Source organism: Phocoena phocoena, chromosome 14 (assembly GCF_963924675.1).
Source record: "Phocoena phocoena chromosome 14, mPhoPho1.1, whole genome shotgun sequence".
NCBI classification, from domain to species: Eukaryota; Metazoa; Chordata; class Mammalia; order Artiodactyla; family Phocoenidae; genus Phocoena; species Phocoena phocoena.
In genome coordinates, this window is record NC_089232.1 from 39,438,085 (window position 1) to 39,454,533 (window position 16,449).

The following is a 16,449-nucleotide window of genomic DNA, read 5'->3' on the forward strand; positions in this document are numbered from 1 at the left end:
TTCACTTCCTCAGGTGAACATTTCAAGTGCTCAACGGCCATATGGTTACTGTATTGGACAGCACAGATATGAAATACTTCCATCATCACAGAAGGTTTGATTGGAAAGCACTGTTTCAGATTGTAAAACCTGGTGCCAGAAGTGCAGCACAGCTTAAATGCAGTTACAAATAATACAAAATGTGCTGTGCCAGCTCAGGGTTGGGTCTTTTATGAACCACATCCTATATATATATAAATTAGTACAGTTCAAGGCTTTATAAAAAGAGTGTTGGAAGGTAAAAACAAAAGGTTAAAACTATCACAGTAGGTTCTTCATTTAATACATTTACTGAACACCTGCTATACACCAGCCTCTCTGCTGGTAATGGGGAGACAGAGATGATGAGATGGTCCTGTCCATAGACAGCTCGAACACAAGTAAGGGTTTTACTCTTCAAGTTCTAACTCATTCTGACTCCCTGGCTGCAACCCAAGATGTAAAGTCAGGGGCTTTTAGTTTTCACCCATGGGAGAAGAAGGTAAAGTCACACATCAGAGCACTGGTAAGCATCACACGTGAAAAAGAAATAGCTTCTCCAAAGCTTACTGCACCTCAATCCCCCAAGGTATCAACAGGTTCAGGAATTCCCATATGTGCTTCTACCATAAGCAACTGAAAATTATAATTTTATAATGCAAACGTAAAATAAAAGACTTGGGATACTTACGTTTTGCCCATAGTTTGACTGCTCTTAGGGTGAGTCTGAAAGTTTCTTTATTTGGCACTAAATGCAAAATTTCATCAGTAACTCTACACCCTGAAAAACATAAAGCATTCATTTTTCATTATGCAACAAATTCCAGTTAATTCAAATGTCCTTCTAACTTTGACTCTCAAATGCTAAAAATATCAAAGATACTAAAATATGAGGTTTAATTTCTTTATGTACTTTAAATGTAGCTCTTATATAAGAGAAATCACTTTGCTTATAAAGAATTAAAAAGCACATGGGTTATACAATCCAATATTAAAATAAGAAATGAGTCTGAATATCTTTTTAGCTTTTTTCCACCTTTGGCTTTACTGTTAATCAAATGCCTCCAACTTATAAAACTGTTATTGCTTTAATGCAAACCTTATCCACAAATACTGTGATTTACTGTTGCACTCTGGAAATACAGCAAAATGCAATGATTAAGTTAAACAAAATATTGGGTTGGCCAAAAAATTCATTTAGGTTTTTCCATAGCAGCTTATGGAAAAACCTGAATGAACTTTTTGGCCAATCCAATATAAACCAGTGGTTCACAAAGTGTGGTCAGTGGACTGCTGGGAATCTATTAGTTCAAATCTATTTCTATAATATTAATGCTTTCTTTGCCTGTTTCACTGTGTTAACATTTGCACTCATGGTGCCAAACCAGTGGTGGGTAAAACTGCTGGTATCTTAGCAGTGAATCAAAGCCATGGCAACAAACTGAAATAGTAGACAATATTATCTTCACCACAAATTTGCAGTTAGAAAACAGGAAAGGAACGTGTGTGATGTTTGAACATTTTCAAGGTAAGCTGAACTATCTGTTTTTTTCAAGGAACACCAGTTTTACTTGAAAGAATGATTGACAAGACAACTACAGTTATTCATACTTGGGTATTTAGCAGACAGTTCCTAAAAAATGAACAAAGTGAGCTCCTCACTTCTAGGAAAACAAATGACAAAATTTGTTACCAATAATAAAACTTGAAGTTTCAAGTAAAAATTAGAATTTTGGACAACTGGTATCTGCTAGTGTGAGCTTGACAGCTTTCCAAGACTTAGACTTTTCTAATGAGATTGGTGGTGACGTTAATGAATGTGAGTTTTTAAAAAATTATTTTATAATGAAATGTGTGTTAACATTTAGATGATCCAAATAACTTTGTGAGCCAGTATTTTCTAAATGACTAAGGCATGATAGGACAAAATCATGCATGGGTAAAAGATCCATTCAAAGAATAAGACAGACCAATAGATTTTAATGCAACAGAGTACAAAAAGTTAACTGATATAGTTTTAGGTTTGATATTCTAATTAACACTTTAAAAAGATCACTTTTATTCAGCAAAAAAGGGAACAACTACTGATATATGCTACAAACATGGATAAACCGCACAAACATTATGCTAAGTGAAAGAAGCCAGACACAAAAGACCACATATTACATGACCCCAATTGTATGAAATGGCAAATCTATAGAGATAGAAAGTAGATTAGTGGTTGCCTGGGATTGGAGGTTAGAAAAAGGAATGATTGCAAATGGGTATGAGGGATCGTTTGAGAATGACGAAAATGTTCTAAAATCGGATTGTGGTGCACAACTCTGTGAATATACTAAGACTACTGAATTGTACACCTAAAAAGGATGGATTTTATGGTATGCAATTACTCCTCAATAAAGCTCTTGAAAAGAAAAAATTGGGCCTCCCTGGTGGTCCAGTGGTTAAGAATCCACCTGCCAATGCAGGGGACATGGGTTTGAGCCCTGGTCCGGGAAGATCCCACATGCCGCAGAGCAACTAAGCCTGTGCGCCACAACTACTGAGCCTGTGCGCCACAACTACTGAACCCACGTGCCACAACTACTGAAGCCCATGCGCCTAGAGCCCGTGCTCTGCAACAAGAGAAGCCACCGCAATGAGAAGCCCGTGTACCGCAATGAAGAGTAGCCCCCGCTCGCCACAACCAGAGAAAAGCCTACGCGCAGCAATAAAGACCCAACACAGCAAAAAATAAATAAAATTTTAAAAGAAAAATAAAAAATAAAAAGAGGCTTCCACCAGAAAGAAGATTATTAAAAAAAAAAAAAAAAAAAGGAAATTGTCATCAGTCAAGTTTTGGTGTAGTATTAAAGAATACCCACAATTATCAGAAAAGGCTATGAAAATGCTTCCTTTTCCAATTACATATCTTTAAGAGGCCAGACTTCTTCCTATACTTCAATCAAAACAAAATTTTACAAGAGATTGGCTGCAAAAGCAGATATGAGAATCTAGCTGTGTTCTATTAAGTCAAATATTAAAGAGTTGCAAAAATGCAAAAAAATAAAAAAGTCATTCTCACACAAAAATATATTTATATTCACTTATAATGGGTTTACTATTGTTATTTTAAAATGAACTAATAATTAAACACCTTAAAAATTTCTCAGTTTTTATTTCTAATATGATAAATTGATAAATATAACTCACATAAACAGAAGATCTTGGGGGGGGGGTTGTCCTCAAAAAATGTTTAGAGTATAAAAGGGTCCTGAGACCAGGAAGTTTGAGGACCACTGCTATAAACATAAACATTTCAAGTAAATTTGTGTTTTAAGATGCTTAAATGTGATCAGATTACTTGTATAAAGAAAATTACATCATTTTTAACTGAGTTTGTCTAATTCTTAAAACGTCTATTAATAGTTTTGCAAAAAGATCTCTATTCATCTAATTGTTTTCAAGTAGGTACCTGAGATTTCTCTTTAGAAGCTTACCATTTAGGCTGCGAATACACCTTATATCAAGGCTTCTCAGTCGAGAGTCGTCTCTTAGATCTAAATTATCTGATATGGTTTGTATTGACAGTCTTGCAAAGACTAGATCAATCTTTGGAAAGATGAAAAAAAAAGAGAGAGAGAGAGAGAGAAATATTACTTTTTCTCCTTTTAGTCCATTCTTCCCCCTTCCCACCTCAAAAATGTAAAAAGTTCTAATTATTAGTTTGGGAAGTTCTACCAAAACTTCCAAAGGCCTATGCAGGTAATATCACATTGGAAAATTACTGCAAAGTTTTGGGAGAATAATTTTCAAATTAAGAGAAAGCATTTTAATTTTGCCAATCATTAAAAAAAAATCAAAACCTTGTAAGTGAATTTCTAGGTAAAGATGGCAGATCCAACACATTTATTCACTCCCTCTTGAAACCCCACTAAAATACCAGCAAAATTTTGTTTTGTTTTTTTGTTTTAGTTTTATTTTGTTTTTAAAGGCATAACCCACTAAGTCAAAGAGAACAGAAGGAGACAATGGTAAAAACCATGAAATCTGGAAAGCAGATGGACAAATGGTAACAGACTCAGCAGATCTAAGGAAGCAGAGATAAAACATATTATATCTGGGAAATAAGGACAGGAGGCTGTAAATAAGTTCTTAAATAAAAAGGAACATTTAGAGAATAAAAAAGTATTCTTAGAAATTAAAAATATGATGGCAGGGCTTCCCTGGTGGCGCAGTGGTTGAGAGTCCGCCTGCCGATGCAGGGGACACGGGTTCGTGCCCCGGTCCGGGAAGATCCCACATGCCGCGGAGCGGCTGGGCCCGTGAGCCATGGCCGCTGAGTCTGTGCGTCCGGAGCCTGTGCTCCGCAACGGGAGAGGCCACACAGTGAGAGGCCCGCGTACCGCAAAAATAAATAAAAAAAAATTAATTAAAAAAAAAATGATGGCAGAAATGGCAAACAAGAGAACATTTAGAAGATGAGAAAACCCCAAAAAAGCAGAACAAAAATTTGAAGATGTAGTTATAAGTGGGAAGGAAGTAAAACAAAAAAAACCAAAAAAACACGGCAGTCCTGGGGGTCCAACATACAAATGTTAGGAGTTCCAGAAAGAGGACAGAAAACAAAGGCGGGCAACACAATTGAATTCAATACAATTTCCAAGAACTGAAGGACAGGTATTTCCAAACTGAAAGAACTACTTGAGTGCCTTAGCACATTTGGTTGAAAAGACACATACCAAAACAAAGTGTATTACCATAAATTTTACAACTATGAAGACCAGGGAAAAAAGAAGAAAATCACACAAGTGGCCAAAAAGGCAAAATAGGTCACATAAAAACGATGAGTAACCAAATTGGCCTCACACTCCTCAACAGAGTGTGGAAGCTAGAAGACAATGAAGCAAGGCCTTCAAAATTCTGAGAAGCATTATTTCCCACCTAGAAGTCTATGCTTAGCCAAACTATCAATTTGGTGTGAGAACAAAATAAAGATATTTGTAAACATTCAAGATCTCAAAAATATGTGCTCTTTTTCAGGAAGCTGGTGGATGAGTGCCACTAAAATGAAAGTAAGTCAAGAAAGAAGAAAACTCAAGAGAGAAGCAAAAGGAAATCCCAGGATGAGAGAAGAAAGGTGTCAGAATGACAGCTGTATATCAGTCATGGAGAACAATCAGTGTGGATTAGAAGAAGTGAGAAGAATCAGTGAGATATTTTTTCAAGACGATAATGACAGGACACCTGAGAAATCCAAATCTATTTAGCGGAGATTTAGACAACTAGGAGAGACTGAATTTGAATTAGTCAAAGTATAAACATCAAGCAAATAAAACCCAAAACATTAACTCCCAAGAAAACAAAAGACACACAGCAAAGAATGGTAACCTAGTACGTTTTGTGCTCAGTTTTGAACATTACTTATAAGACCATAATAATATAAACACTGAATACTGCTCCAACTAAAACTATAATAATACAATTATTTTAGGAGATTATGGGAATGAGAAGGATGTATATAAACATCTTGGGGGTAGGGATGGAGGCTGGTTCCTTTTCCATGGTGAGGAAGGACTCACCATGACTAGAGTATTTGATTCCTTAAAATTTGTGCCTGTGTAAGTCTGATTTTTAAACTATAAAACAAACAAACAAACCCATATAGGTTAAATAATTCAATTATAAAGTCAGAAAAATATTTAACACTTACTTCAATTCCATCAAATTCAAATTTTATAACAGGCACAAAGGCATCTTCTACAGCCTACAATAAAAGAAAACAATTATAACAAATAAGGTGTAATCCTTTATCCTTCCCAAATGCCAATAACATGAATACTTTTTCTCCCAATTTTTATTTTAACTCAGTAGGAAAACTGAAAATTTTCTTAGTTTCTCATTCTACCTAAGCAAGCACTTCTACTTTGTGACTGTGTTGTTTAAGATACGCAAAATGTCCATGACAGTAGTTACCTAACATATTATCCTTCTAAAAATATTCATCAGAAACTGGCAGGCAGAACTGCTATCATCTGGGTATTTACTATTTGTTGAACTTAGCTGAAAACTGATTATTTACAAAAAGCACGAGTGTTAGATATTAAAATATCAGATCCCATGACTAATCTATCAAAAAAAATCTATATCATTTGGATTTAGTAGAAACGTTTCTCTGAGCCTTCTTTAATCCCCCAACCTAACAATTTTTTTTTTCTTTTTTGTAAATTTTTTGGCCCCACTGCCATGTGTGGATCTTAGTTCTCCGACCAGGGATGAAACCCTCGCCCCCTGCACTGGTAGCTTGGCATCCTAATCACTGGACCACCAGGGAATTCCCCAACCTAACAAATTCTTAATCTCCTTCTCCATTCCCAGACACCCAAATAACACAAATCTTCTGAGCTTCGCCTTATCCAAGCACTTGAGATTGCATTAAAACTACCTGTTTGTTTAGTACCCCCAAGTCCCTCCCTCACATAAACTATCTTGTTCGCTCTTGTATTTGTGGGACTAAGGCCAGTATCTGATGAATCACTGGTGCTGAAATTTTATTTGCTGAGTGAATGGCTAGATATACACACATAAAGAGTTACTAGTTGAACCTTATACATAATGAGCCATTTGCTGTGCACCAACCATTTATCAGATATTATAGTAAATGATTTATGTAAATTATCTCATCAATCCTCCAAAAAACTTTATAAGAATGTTATCACTAGATCTTCATTTGATAGCTAAGGAAACTGAGACTCAGAGAGAATAGGTAACTTGACCAAAATCCACAAGCTAATATGTGGTAGATTCTAGATTCAACACAGGTGTGTGTAACTAAAAAGCCCATGTTTTTAGTCATTACTGTTATTTTAACAAGATACAGCAACTTCTTAAGAAATACATCAACCATCATAAGCCCTAGCTTTTGCAGTTATCTGTTAACAAATTCAAAATATTAAATATGAGAGGACACTTACTCTTAAGTTTCTAATGCCATCTTGATGTTTCAATTTTTCAAAAAAAGACTGAAAAAAATCAGATCTCTCCACATGTCTTGGAGCAACACAAAGTGCATCAATGTCAGCTCCTGCAAAACAAAGTATTTATTATCAAGAACAGCATATTGAATATGTATTACATTTTTGTATACACAAACATAAGTACAGAAGAAACTATGTAAGATGAGTATAGGAAATAATATAGTACTCTAGTAGTGAGATAATGGGAATTTTTTCCTCTGTATTTTCTAATTATGAACAACAAATAAGTTTGTTATTGAAAGTTCTTATCAGTAAAACATAGAAAAGCAATTACCTTTGGTGTGTACTCCAAGCCTATAGGAGCCAAAGGTGAAAATTTTCCCACCAACAGTAGCCACAACAGAAGGTGGGAGATTCTAAAATAAAATAAAAAAAATTTTAAGGCATTCAATTGTTCAAATTATTTAGCATTAAAATTGTCTAAATGCTCTAATATATGTTGACAAGGATGTGGAGAAAAGGGAACCTTTGTAGACTACTGGTGGGAATGTATATTGGTGCAACCACTGTAGAAAACAGTAGTAAGGTTCCTAAAAAAACACTAAAAACAGAACTACCAGGGACTTCCCTGGTGGTGCAGTGGTTAAGACTCCACACTCCCAATGCAGGGGGCCTGGGTTTGATCCCTGGTCAGGGAACTAGATTCCACATGCATGCCGCAACTAAGAGTTTGCATGCCGCAACTAAGGAGCCCATGCATCGCAACTAAGGAGCCAGCAAGCCACAATTAAGGAGCCTTTGAGCCACAGCTAAGGAGCCCACCTGCCGCAACTAAGACCCGGCACAACCAAATAATAAATAAATAATTAAAAAAAAAAAGAACTACCACATGATCCAGCAATTACACTCCTGGGTATATATCCAAAGAAAATGAAAACATTAATTTGAAAAGAGAGATGCACCCTAATGTTCATAGCAGCATTATTTACAATAGCCAAGACACGGAAGCAAACTAAGTGTCCATCAACAGATGAATGGATAAAGATGCGGTATATATACAGAATGGAATATTAGCCATAAAAAAGAATAAAATTTTGCCGTTTGCAACAACATGGATGGACTTCGAGGGTATTATGCTTAGTGAAATAAGTCAGACAGAGAAAGACAAACACTGTATGATATCACTGACACGTAGAATCTAAAAAATAAAACAAACTAGTGAATATAACAAAAAAGAAACAGACTCACAAATACAGAGAACTAACTAGTGGTCACTAGTGGGGAGAGGGAAAGGGAGAGGGACATGATAGGGGTAGGGAATTAAGAGGTACAAACTACTATGTATAAAATAAATAAGCTACGAGGATACACTGTATAGCACAGGGAATATAGCCAATATTTTATAATAACTATAAGTGGAGTACATAACCTTTAAAAATTGAGAATCACTATGTTGTACACCTGAAATTTATATAATATTGTAAATAAACTATACCTCAATTTTTAAAAATTGCCTAAATGCTACTGATATGTACTACATTTGTCAAGTTTGGTGACCTGACATTTGTAAAAGTACTTCAGAGCTTTTTTGATTGCAGCTGAAGTAATGAAGGTATTCCCAGAGGAAAGACAAGACAAATTTGTGTCCAGTATACATGCACACATCTCTATCTTAAGAAAAACATTTTTTATCACTTGACCCTACCTGTCCCCCCAAATTACCTGATTTGGCTCCATCACTCTTAATAGTCACCAAGGAACTTGCAACTACCAAATTAATGCACTTTCAGCTCTCTACAGTTATCATACTATCTCCCCTTTAGTTTTTGTGACAGATATGCTTAACTTATTGATTCTAGCTCTGTAATATTTCTGCAAGAAAGTGGGGTAATTCTTGACATGATCTCCTTATGAGACCTAATCTAACAACTTTAATTAACATATTTTTGGTTGTACCAGAATTACAATGCTACTTTTCACCTCTCTCTAGAGCCAATTCTAACTGCCCATCAGATATTTTCACTCAGACTTTCTGATCCACTTCAGTATACAGGCCTGAAACCTAGCAAAAAATTCTTCCTATGATAAACCAGGTATACCTCCTGATTTCTCTATTTTTGTTCCTTATTTTCCTTACTGCGCATACCTATAAGTCATTATTATTCTTCCTGGCTTACCAATTCTTAGGTTATATCCCTCACATGTCACTTCCTCCCCACCCACTCCCATTCTGTGCTATTTAACAGTATCATAAGTTACCCTCTTGCCATTAGTCTTTCTTACTCCATTTTGTTAAAAATTCACTGGCTGGTGTTCTTAAATTAACTCTATTACATAACTCTTCTGCTCAAAACTTGCCAATGCATTCTTCTACAGATACTGATCCTTGGATCCCAAGGACTTCCACAGTATGCTCTTAAGGATCTTTCTTGCCTTGTCTCCTAATATTCCCTTCTGAAGCTCCAACTGCCAACATGTTACATAACCTAGTCTCCTTTCCATTGCATTTGCCATTTTCCTTCTCTCAAATGCTTGCCATCCTCTCTGGGTATCTCAATACCATCTATTTTCCAAAGGTCACTTCAAGTTCCACCTCCCTCACGAAGCTTTCTTTGATTATCCATCTTGTAACAAGCTCCTTTTTCCCCCTGTGCTCCTCTACTGTTATTATCTTTAACCACTTTTATACTACATTTATTGACTTCTTTTATTCTGTGTATGTTAGTTCCATCTCTTCAACTATATTTGAATTCCTTGAAGGTGAGAACTATGTCTACTACTTCTATTTCCCCAAAATGCCCAGTCCAAGTTCCAGAGAGTAATATCTGCTAATGAACTTGACTAAAAGTATCTGCATAACAGGACATTATGTTTGTTATTTTCTCTGTTTAACGGACATGTTTCAAGAGTACCACAAATAATAGCTAGAAAGAGTTTATAAAATTATTGATGACTAACATGAATCAAAAAGATAGAGAAGCCCCTTTTAGTTTACCTTCCTACTTTGAAAAGCATGATTTCTTCTTGATTTATGAGAAAGTGATAAACTGAATCACAGAGTAAAGTATTTTCCCCACAAACCACAGTATTTAACTAAAATGATTTGACTTGGAGTTCTGGACTGTTTAAACTTTAAATATTCCAACTGTGTGTAGAATACTAAAATGATCTTTGATCTAACTCAAATCCTTCAGATATTTTTCAAACTAAAATATGCATAAATGAAAGGGAATTATAATTAAAAAAGACCAATCACCTTATCTATGCAAATAAAGATGTTAAAACCAATTAAAAATTTTTAAATGATTACATATTTTATTTTCTTTGCTTAAAAAATGCCAAACAGTGGCAAAGCCTCAAATTTTTAACAATGGTTTTATGCCTAGAAATTAAATGGAAACCAGTTATTGGTCTTTGCAGATTAAAGCACTGATGTGAATGAAATGAGGATAAAAGCAATTTAAATAATTAAAAACAAAAAAGCCTTTTGACCTTGGAACAGATTCTACTGGATTTTTCTTTTAGGTGCAAAAAACCACACAGTAAGAAAATTAGTTAGGTGTATCTCTCAATAAAGTAATCTAGCCTCTTTTGTGAATAGTTTAACACTTGACTTCCCTTGATGTATCCTAGAATATGGATGGGAGCAAAGACCTCAGCACAACCACATCAGCTGACATAAAGACCACACAAGAAGTCATAAAGCTTGATACTCTGATTTTAAAATAATTCTAGCAAGTTGTGTATCTGGTTTGCATACCCACAGCAATTATGGGCTGACATTTATTCAATCCCTGAGCTCTGTCCTGAGGTTGCACAGGTGAATAAGACAGGTTTATTTCTTAAGGAGTTGATCAGCTAGTAGCAGAGAAACAAGCATGATTTTTTTTTTTTTATTACTCATGACTAGCATTTCACCTGCTCAGAATTCAACCTAACTGAAAACCTCTGATATTGATAACCCTGCTGTGAGCTCAGAAATGAGCCAGATAGTCATTTGGCAGCAAAAGTAAACAGCGTAAAGACCATTTATTTAAACTCAATGATTGTAGATTAGCACAGTCCCTCATAACCTTATTCAGAGCCCATTTTTTAAAAGAACCAATTTATATATGTATCATAAGTACAGAAGGAAATAATAAAAGTTGTAAAAGAAAGAATTCTAACAGGTGTTTATCTAATTTCTAAACTGATGCAGATTAATGGGCAGAAAGGGATTTGACAGAGAGAGACACTACTGCTGTGAGCCATTAACTTTCAGCTGAATGCTGTTAAGAGATGGGAAAACTGTAAAAAAAAAAAAAAACCCTAAAATTTAAAATACAACAGTTTGAGCCACTTCGTGAAGGGGCAAATAGTATTACCCAGTTGAACATGCCCTACCTCATTTTACTACAGCCAATAAAATAATATTCATAGTGATGATTCCCTGACAAATGAGAATTCAATTATACTCAAAATACTCTAAGAAAGCAATAAAAATGTAATCGATTTTAGAAGAAAAATAGTTAAGCTACCAGAGGGGGGAAAAAGTTGTGTAAGTATAAATTAGGGTTTGCAAACTCCTATGTCTTATGGGCCAGGCAGGAATGCAAATGACGAAAGTATACACATAAGAAACACAGAAACTGATAACTGACGGTTGCTGTGTCAGAGAGAGCAGGGAGTGATGGGGACCATGAAGCACTGAAGGGGAGAAGCCCAATTCCATTCAAGCCTCTTCCTGCCTTGCACAAAGGAAGGCCCAGTGCTGCCAGACCTGGTATCTCACAAGAAGTCTGAAATCTGGCTTTTAAAGTAAAATCTCAGTATTTAAATTTTGATCTACTACATGTGAGTCAAGCAAGATATTTATGTGAACTCCAGTCAGACACTGGCTACCTCTGGGGTAAATCCTCACTTATTTAGGACTCAATATCTACACCAATTAATTTCCAAGTATATTAAAAAGTTTTAATGTATTTCTGATTATTCTCAACTCTGCATCTTACTACCAGGACATAATGAAACTATGAATTCAATTTAGTTTAGAGTCTTACCTTACTCTCACTGACCTCAGAAATCCATTCTTTCACTAAATTGTTCAGTTTACCAAGAACAACCAGCCTATAATAAAAAATAACATGCTTTAGATGAAAACAAACACACACCAAAAACAAACTATTTTAAAAAGTAATTAAACATATAGGCAGTACCTTTGTGTTGGTGCTAGAGTAAAAGCATATTATACACGTGCTAATGCTATCACATCTGTTGACACATGGCACATCTCTTTGGCATTCTTAGGTTCCTAAGAGTTCCAAAGAGACGATAAATGTGATTGATAGTATTTTGGTCTTTGAGCTATTTTCAAAATTCAAAAAGCCTAATAAAAAAATCAAAATTACCTTCAATAAAGCTGCAGAGGCCAACTGAACTGTCAACTTTCTTGGCCTTACTATGGAATAAAATCAATTCAGTGTGGTGATAATAGAGGTTAGCATTCTCTCACTGACAGTTATGAGTTTTTGGATAATAAAAACAGGTAAATAATTTATTGGCTAATTTTTATAAAATTTACTTAATAAAAGCAATTTGATATTAAAACAAACTTGCAACCAATGGCATATCCAAATCCAGATTTAAAAAAAAAAAGAAGAAAGATAGAAGAGTTTAGGCATCTCAAAGATAACACATGAAAAACTGAATTCCTGATCTGTCTGAACCTGCTTCTCCTTCGCCTTCCCCAGGTAATGGAATCCCATCCTTCGAGATGCTGAGACCAAAAATCTTGGCATCGTCCTTGACCCCTCCCCTCCCACCCCCTCACATTCCATAGTCATTAAACCACCCTACTTTTAAAATACATCCAGAATTCTACTACTTCTTATCACTTCCACTGCCATCCCTAGTTCTGGCCACCATCATGTTTTTCCTTGGGTTATTATAATAGCCTCCTAACTAGTTTCCCTGCTTCTGCCTTTGACCCCCTTTCAGACTATGCTCGGTAAAGCAGCCAGAGTGACTATGTTAAACATGAGTAAATCATGTCAATCTTTTGCTCAAAACCCTAATAGCTTCCCATCTCACTCAGAGTAAAAGCCAAAACCGTTATAAATGGCTTTCAAGGTCCTAAGTGACCTTTCCTTCCAAGCTCCTTCCCACCTCATTTACTTTAAGCCCACATTTCCCTTCTTATTCACTCTGCTTCACATACCTAGGCTACCCTGCTGTCTATTTCTTAAATATACCAGGTACACTCCCACCTCAAGCCTTCCGCCTAGAATGCTCTTCCCTCATATCCACATAACTCCTCTCTCACCTTTAAAATTTCCCTCAAATGTCAATGAGGCCTTCCCTGACAACCTCCTCTCCCAGCTTCATTCTTCTCAGCAGAACTTGTCATGTGTAACACTGTATTTATTTTACTTACTTGGCTAATTGTTAGTTTCCTCCTCTAACCTTCAACTAAAATATAAACTCCAGGAGGGCCAAGTTTTCTCTTCATTTTGTCATTTTTATATCCCTAGGCAGGGACATAATTGGTACTTGATATATGTTGATAGAATTAATGATTAAAGAATGTACTATAAAATATTTTGCATTGTTAAGTGACATACCTGTGGTTCAATTCTTCCTCGTCTTCAAATACTCCAAATGGTTTCATGGCATCAATTAATTTCTGTGTGTAAATATGATCAATTTCTTTTGGACATGCCAAACTAATTGGAGAGGTGATTCCATAATGCTTTTGTTGACGCTGGCTGTCCAGCACGGTGTTTCTGTTCAAGAAAAATGAAACAGCAGAAAAAATTTAAAGTACCATATACTGATACATTAAATCTCTCAATCCACTCATTGCTTTAGCTACCTTAAAAGTTTAGTAAGTACTAATGGTTGCAGCCCCGCTTTTTTTTTTAAACGAAAAAAGGATATTTTGTGCTTATGTTTTTTTGTTTTTTTTTTTTTTTTTGTGCTTATGTTGATGAAGGACTATTCATACTGCTTCAAGCTTTCATGGTTAGGATGTCTTTTCAAGCCAAAAGCAGGCTGTGTTGGCAACAGGACAGCTGTACCAACACCACTCAGCTCAAATGCAAAGAGCCTGAATGGGAGCTGGGCCAGGGCCACCTCCACTACACACCCTGCAGACTTAAGTCAAGTACCATCTACAGTCAGTCTTTGAAAAGCAGTCAGCCACTTGAAAGAAAGCTCTAAGTAAAAAAAATGCCCCCCCCAAGAAACAAAAACATCCCATTAGCAGGTCCTAGTGAAATAGTCTAGCTTTTAAAAAGAAATCACAACTAGATTTGTTCCCGAAGCATACATTAACATTCCTTGCTTGCATCAGAGTTTATAGTCCTAACATTCTGTCACTCTAGTTAATTGTTTTCTTCATTGTCTAAGTGAAGTCTATGACACCAGCTACCTTGGGCCCCACTTTCTTATCTCTATGCTGAAAAAGTTGACTATCAAGGTCCCTACTAGCACTGAAATTCCAAATCCATTATTCTGAACCTCCTTCATCTAGACAGGAAAACAAGGCAAGCAACAGAATTCCACATTCCCTTCCACTCATCAATTCCACTTATAAGTAAACACCCTTGGAGCAAGTCTAGTACAAGTGTACAAGGAGACATGTACAAAAATGTTCACTGCCACACTGTAACATTAAAAAACAAACAAAAAAAACTTAGAAATGACCTAAAACAATCACTAACAGGAAAAGGACTAAATTAGGGTGTATCCCTACAATGGAATACAATACAGTAGTACGAATTAATTAGAGCTGAAAATACCATCATGGACAAATCTCAAAGATACTATGTTGTACTAAAGAAGCTGTTGAATGACAAGTGTGATACTAGTTATATAAAGCTTAAAAACAAGTAAAACAATGCCGATTATGGACACATACATATGTAGTAATAGCATAAAAAACATGCAGCAATAAGCATCAAATTTGGAACTGTGGGGAACTCTGGAGAGGGAGGTGGATGGACCAGTGAAGAAGGTAACAGAATCCTTCAGATGTATTCGGTATGCTTGTTTTCTTTTAAATAAAGATATGTGTGTACACACACACACACACGGAAAGTTATGCTTTGGGAGAGATGGATGGTGGCTACACAAATGATGCTTATGTTATTCTCTGCATTTTTCTTTATGTTTAAATTATTTCCTAATAAACTAAAATGTAAGAAGCTACAACAAAATCTTGCCAAGCACGGACACTGTTTCTGACTTATCAAAGTATGAGCAGGAGGTATAGACCGGCAGATGTACTGTGGATAGGTGGGGAGACCAGGGAGACCATAGTCATTACGAAAGAGAAACCCATGGGCTGGGATAGGTCATTCACTCCAGGAGACGTGGAGACAGCCGGTCAGGAAGGGAGGAGGGGGAGGGAGGGGGATGGTATTTGCGCCAATGCAGACAGGAGCAGAGACCGGCTCAGACAGCGCTGGGGGCAGGAGAGTAACCGACAATTTCTCCCCACGGACACACGCGCCTCTCTACCGCCGCAACCTTGTCTGGGGGCGTCCTCTGAGGTAGGGCAGCCAGGGGCAGATGGGGACTCCTGCAGTCCCCGAGTCTGTGCAGCGGTGGCCAGGTGAGCCGCCGGGTGTAGGGGAGGTGCCCTTGCCAAACGGCCGGGAGAGGGGAAGGAGACCACTGAGAGAGCTCAGGGCACGGCGCGAGGGGCAGGGAACAGAAACGGGTGCCAGGCCGGCCACCCCAGCCCACCCCGTTATGCCTCGCCCCCAACCGCCGGCCCCCACCACTTACGCAGACATCTCTTTCATCGCTTCCTGCGCCTCCCTCACCGGCGAGTCTTTCGCTCTGGGGTCCTGTTCTTGCTCTTCCCTTCTCCTCCTGTCCACTTTCCTCCGCTCGCTTGTAGCTCGCTTGCTCGCTCACTGTCTCACTTACTACGGCCGAGGCATCCAACCGAGTAGTGAAAACACCAGAAAACCGGCTCTATTTATGACAATACAGCGCGGCCGACGCCAATATGGCGCCTCTTCCCAGCCTGCCCCTCGCCCGCTGAGGACCCGCCCCTGAAGGCCTGGACCCGCCTTGACCCCGCCCCCTCTCCCTTTGGGTCCCTGGAGGCTCCGGTGGCCCCGCCCACAGAGGCGCCGGCTGCGGTTGCCGACCCCGGTGCAAAGGAGCGTTTGGTCCCCTCCTTTGTCAGTGGGACTGTCAATCCAGACTAACTGCTTGGAAGGTAATTTGGAACATGTTTTCCTTGTTTCTCTTATTCTCTTATGAAAGCCTATATCATATATTTTTAAAAACTCCACAACCTTGCCTAGCGAATACTATTTTAACTCTTCCATTATACCACACTTTTAATTTAATCGGTTATAGTCATACATAATCTAATTAACCCACTCGTTGAGGAGATTATGTCGTGAAAAGGTCACACCCAGGAACGTGGGACTTTGCAGTTACCCCGGAGAGAAGCAAGCTTGTAAATTGGAGGCTAACT

The 16,449-nt window shown here is 37.4% G+C and overlaps 1 protein-coding gene across 1 annotated transcript in view; it reads right to left on the reverse strand.

Moving 5' to 3' along the window:
* The window catches only part of PAPOLG (poly(A) polymerase gamma), a 31,930-nt gene extending 15,941 nt beyond the window's left edge, over positions 1 to 15,989 (reverse strand). Inside the window, exons 1-8 of the mRNA XM_065891553.1 lie at positions 15,744 to 15,989; positions 13,574 to 13,735; positions 12,014 to 12,080; positions 7,309 to 7,390; positions 6,972 to 7,081; positions 5,711 to 5,764; positions 3,498 to 3,609; positions 710 to 799 (exon numbers count right to left, since the gene is read on the reverse strand). Of these exons, the coding sequence (XP_065747625.1) occupies positions 710 to 799; positions 3,498 to 3,609; positions 5,711 to 5,764; positions 6,972 to 7,081; positions 7,309 to 7,390; positions 12,014 to 12,080; positions 13,574 to 13,735; positions 15,744 to 15,760 (694 nt within the window). The 5' untranslated portion in view covers positions 15,761 to 15,989. The remainder of the gene's footprint in view (positions 1 to 709; positions 800 to 3,497; positions 3,610 to 5,710; positions 5,765 to 6,971; positions 7,082 to 7,308; positions 7,391 to 12,013; positions 12,081 to 13,573; positions 13,736 to 15,743) is intronic.
* Positions 15,990 to 16,449: the final 460 nt, after the last annotated feature.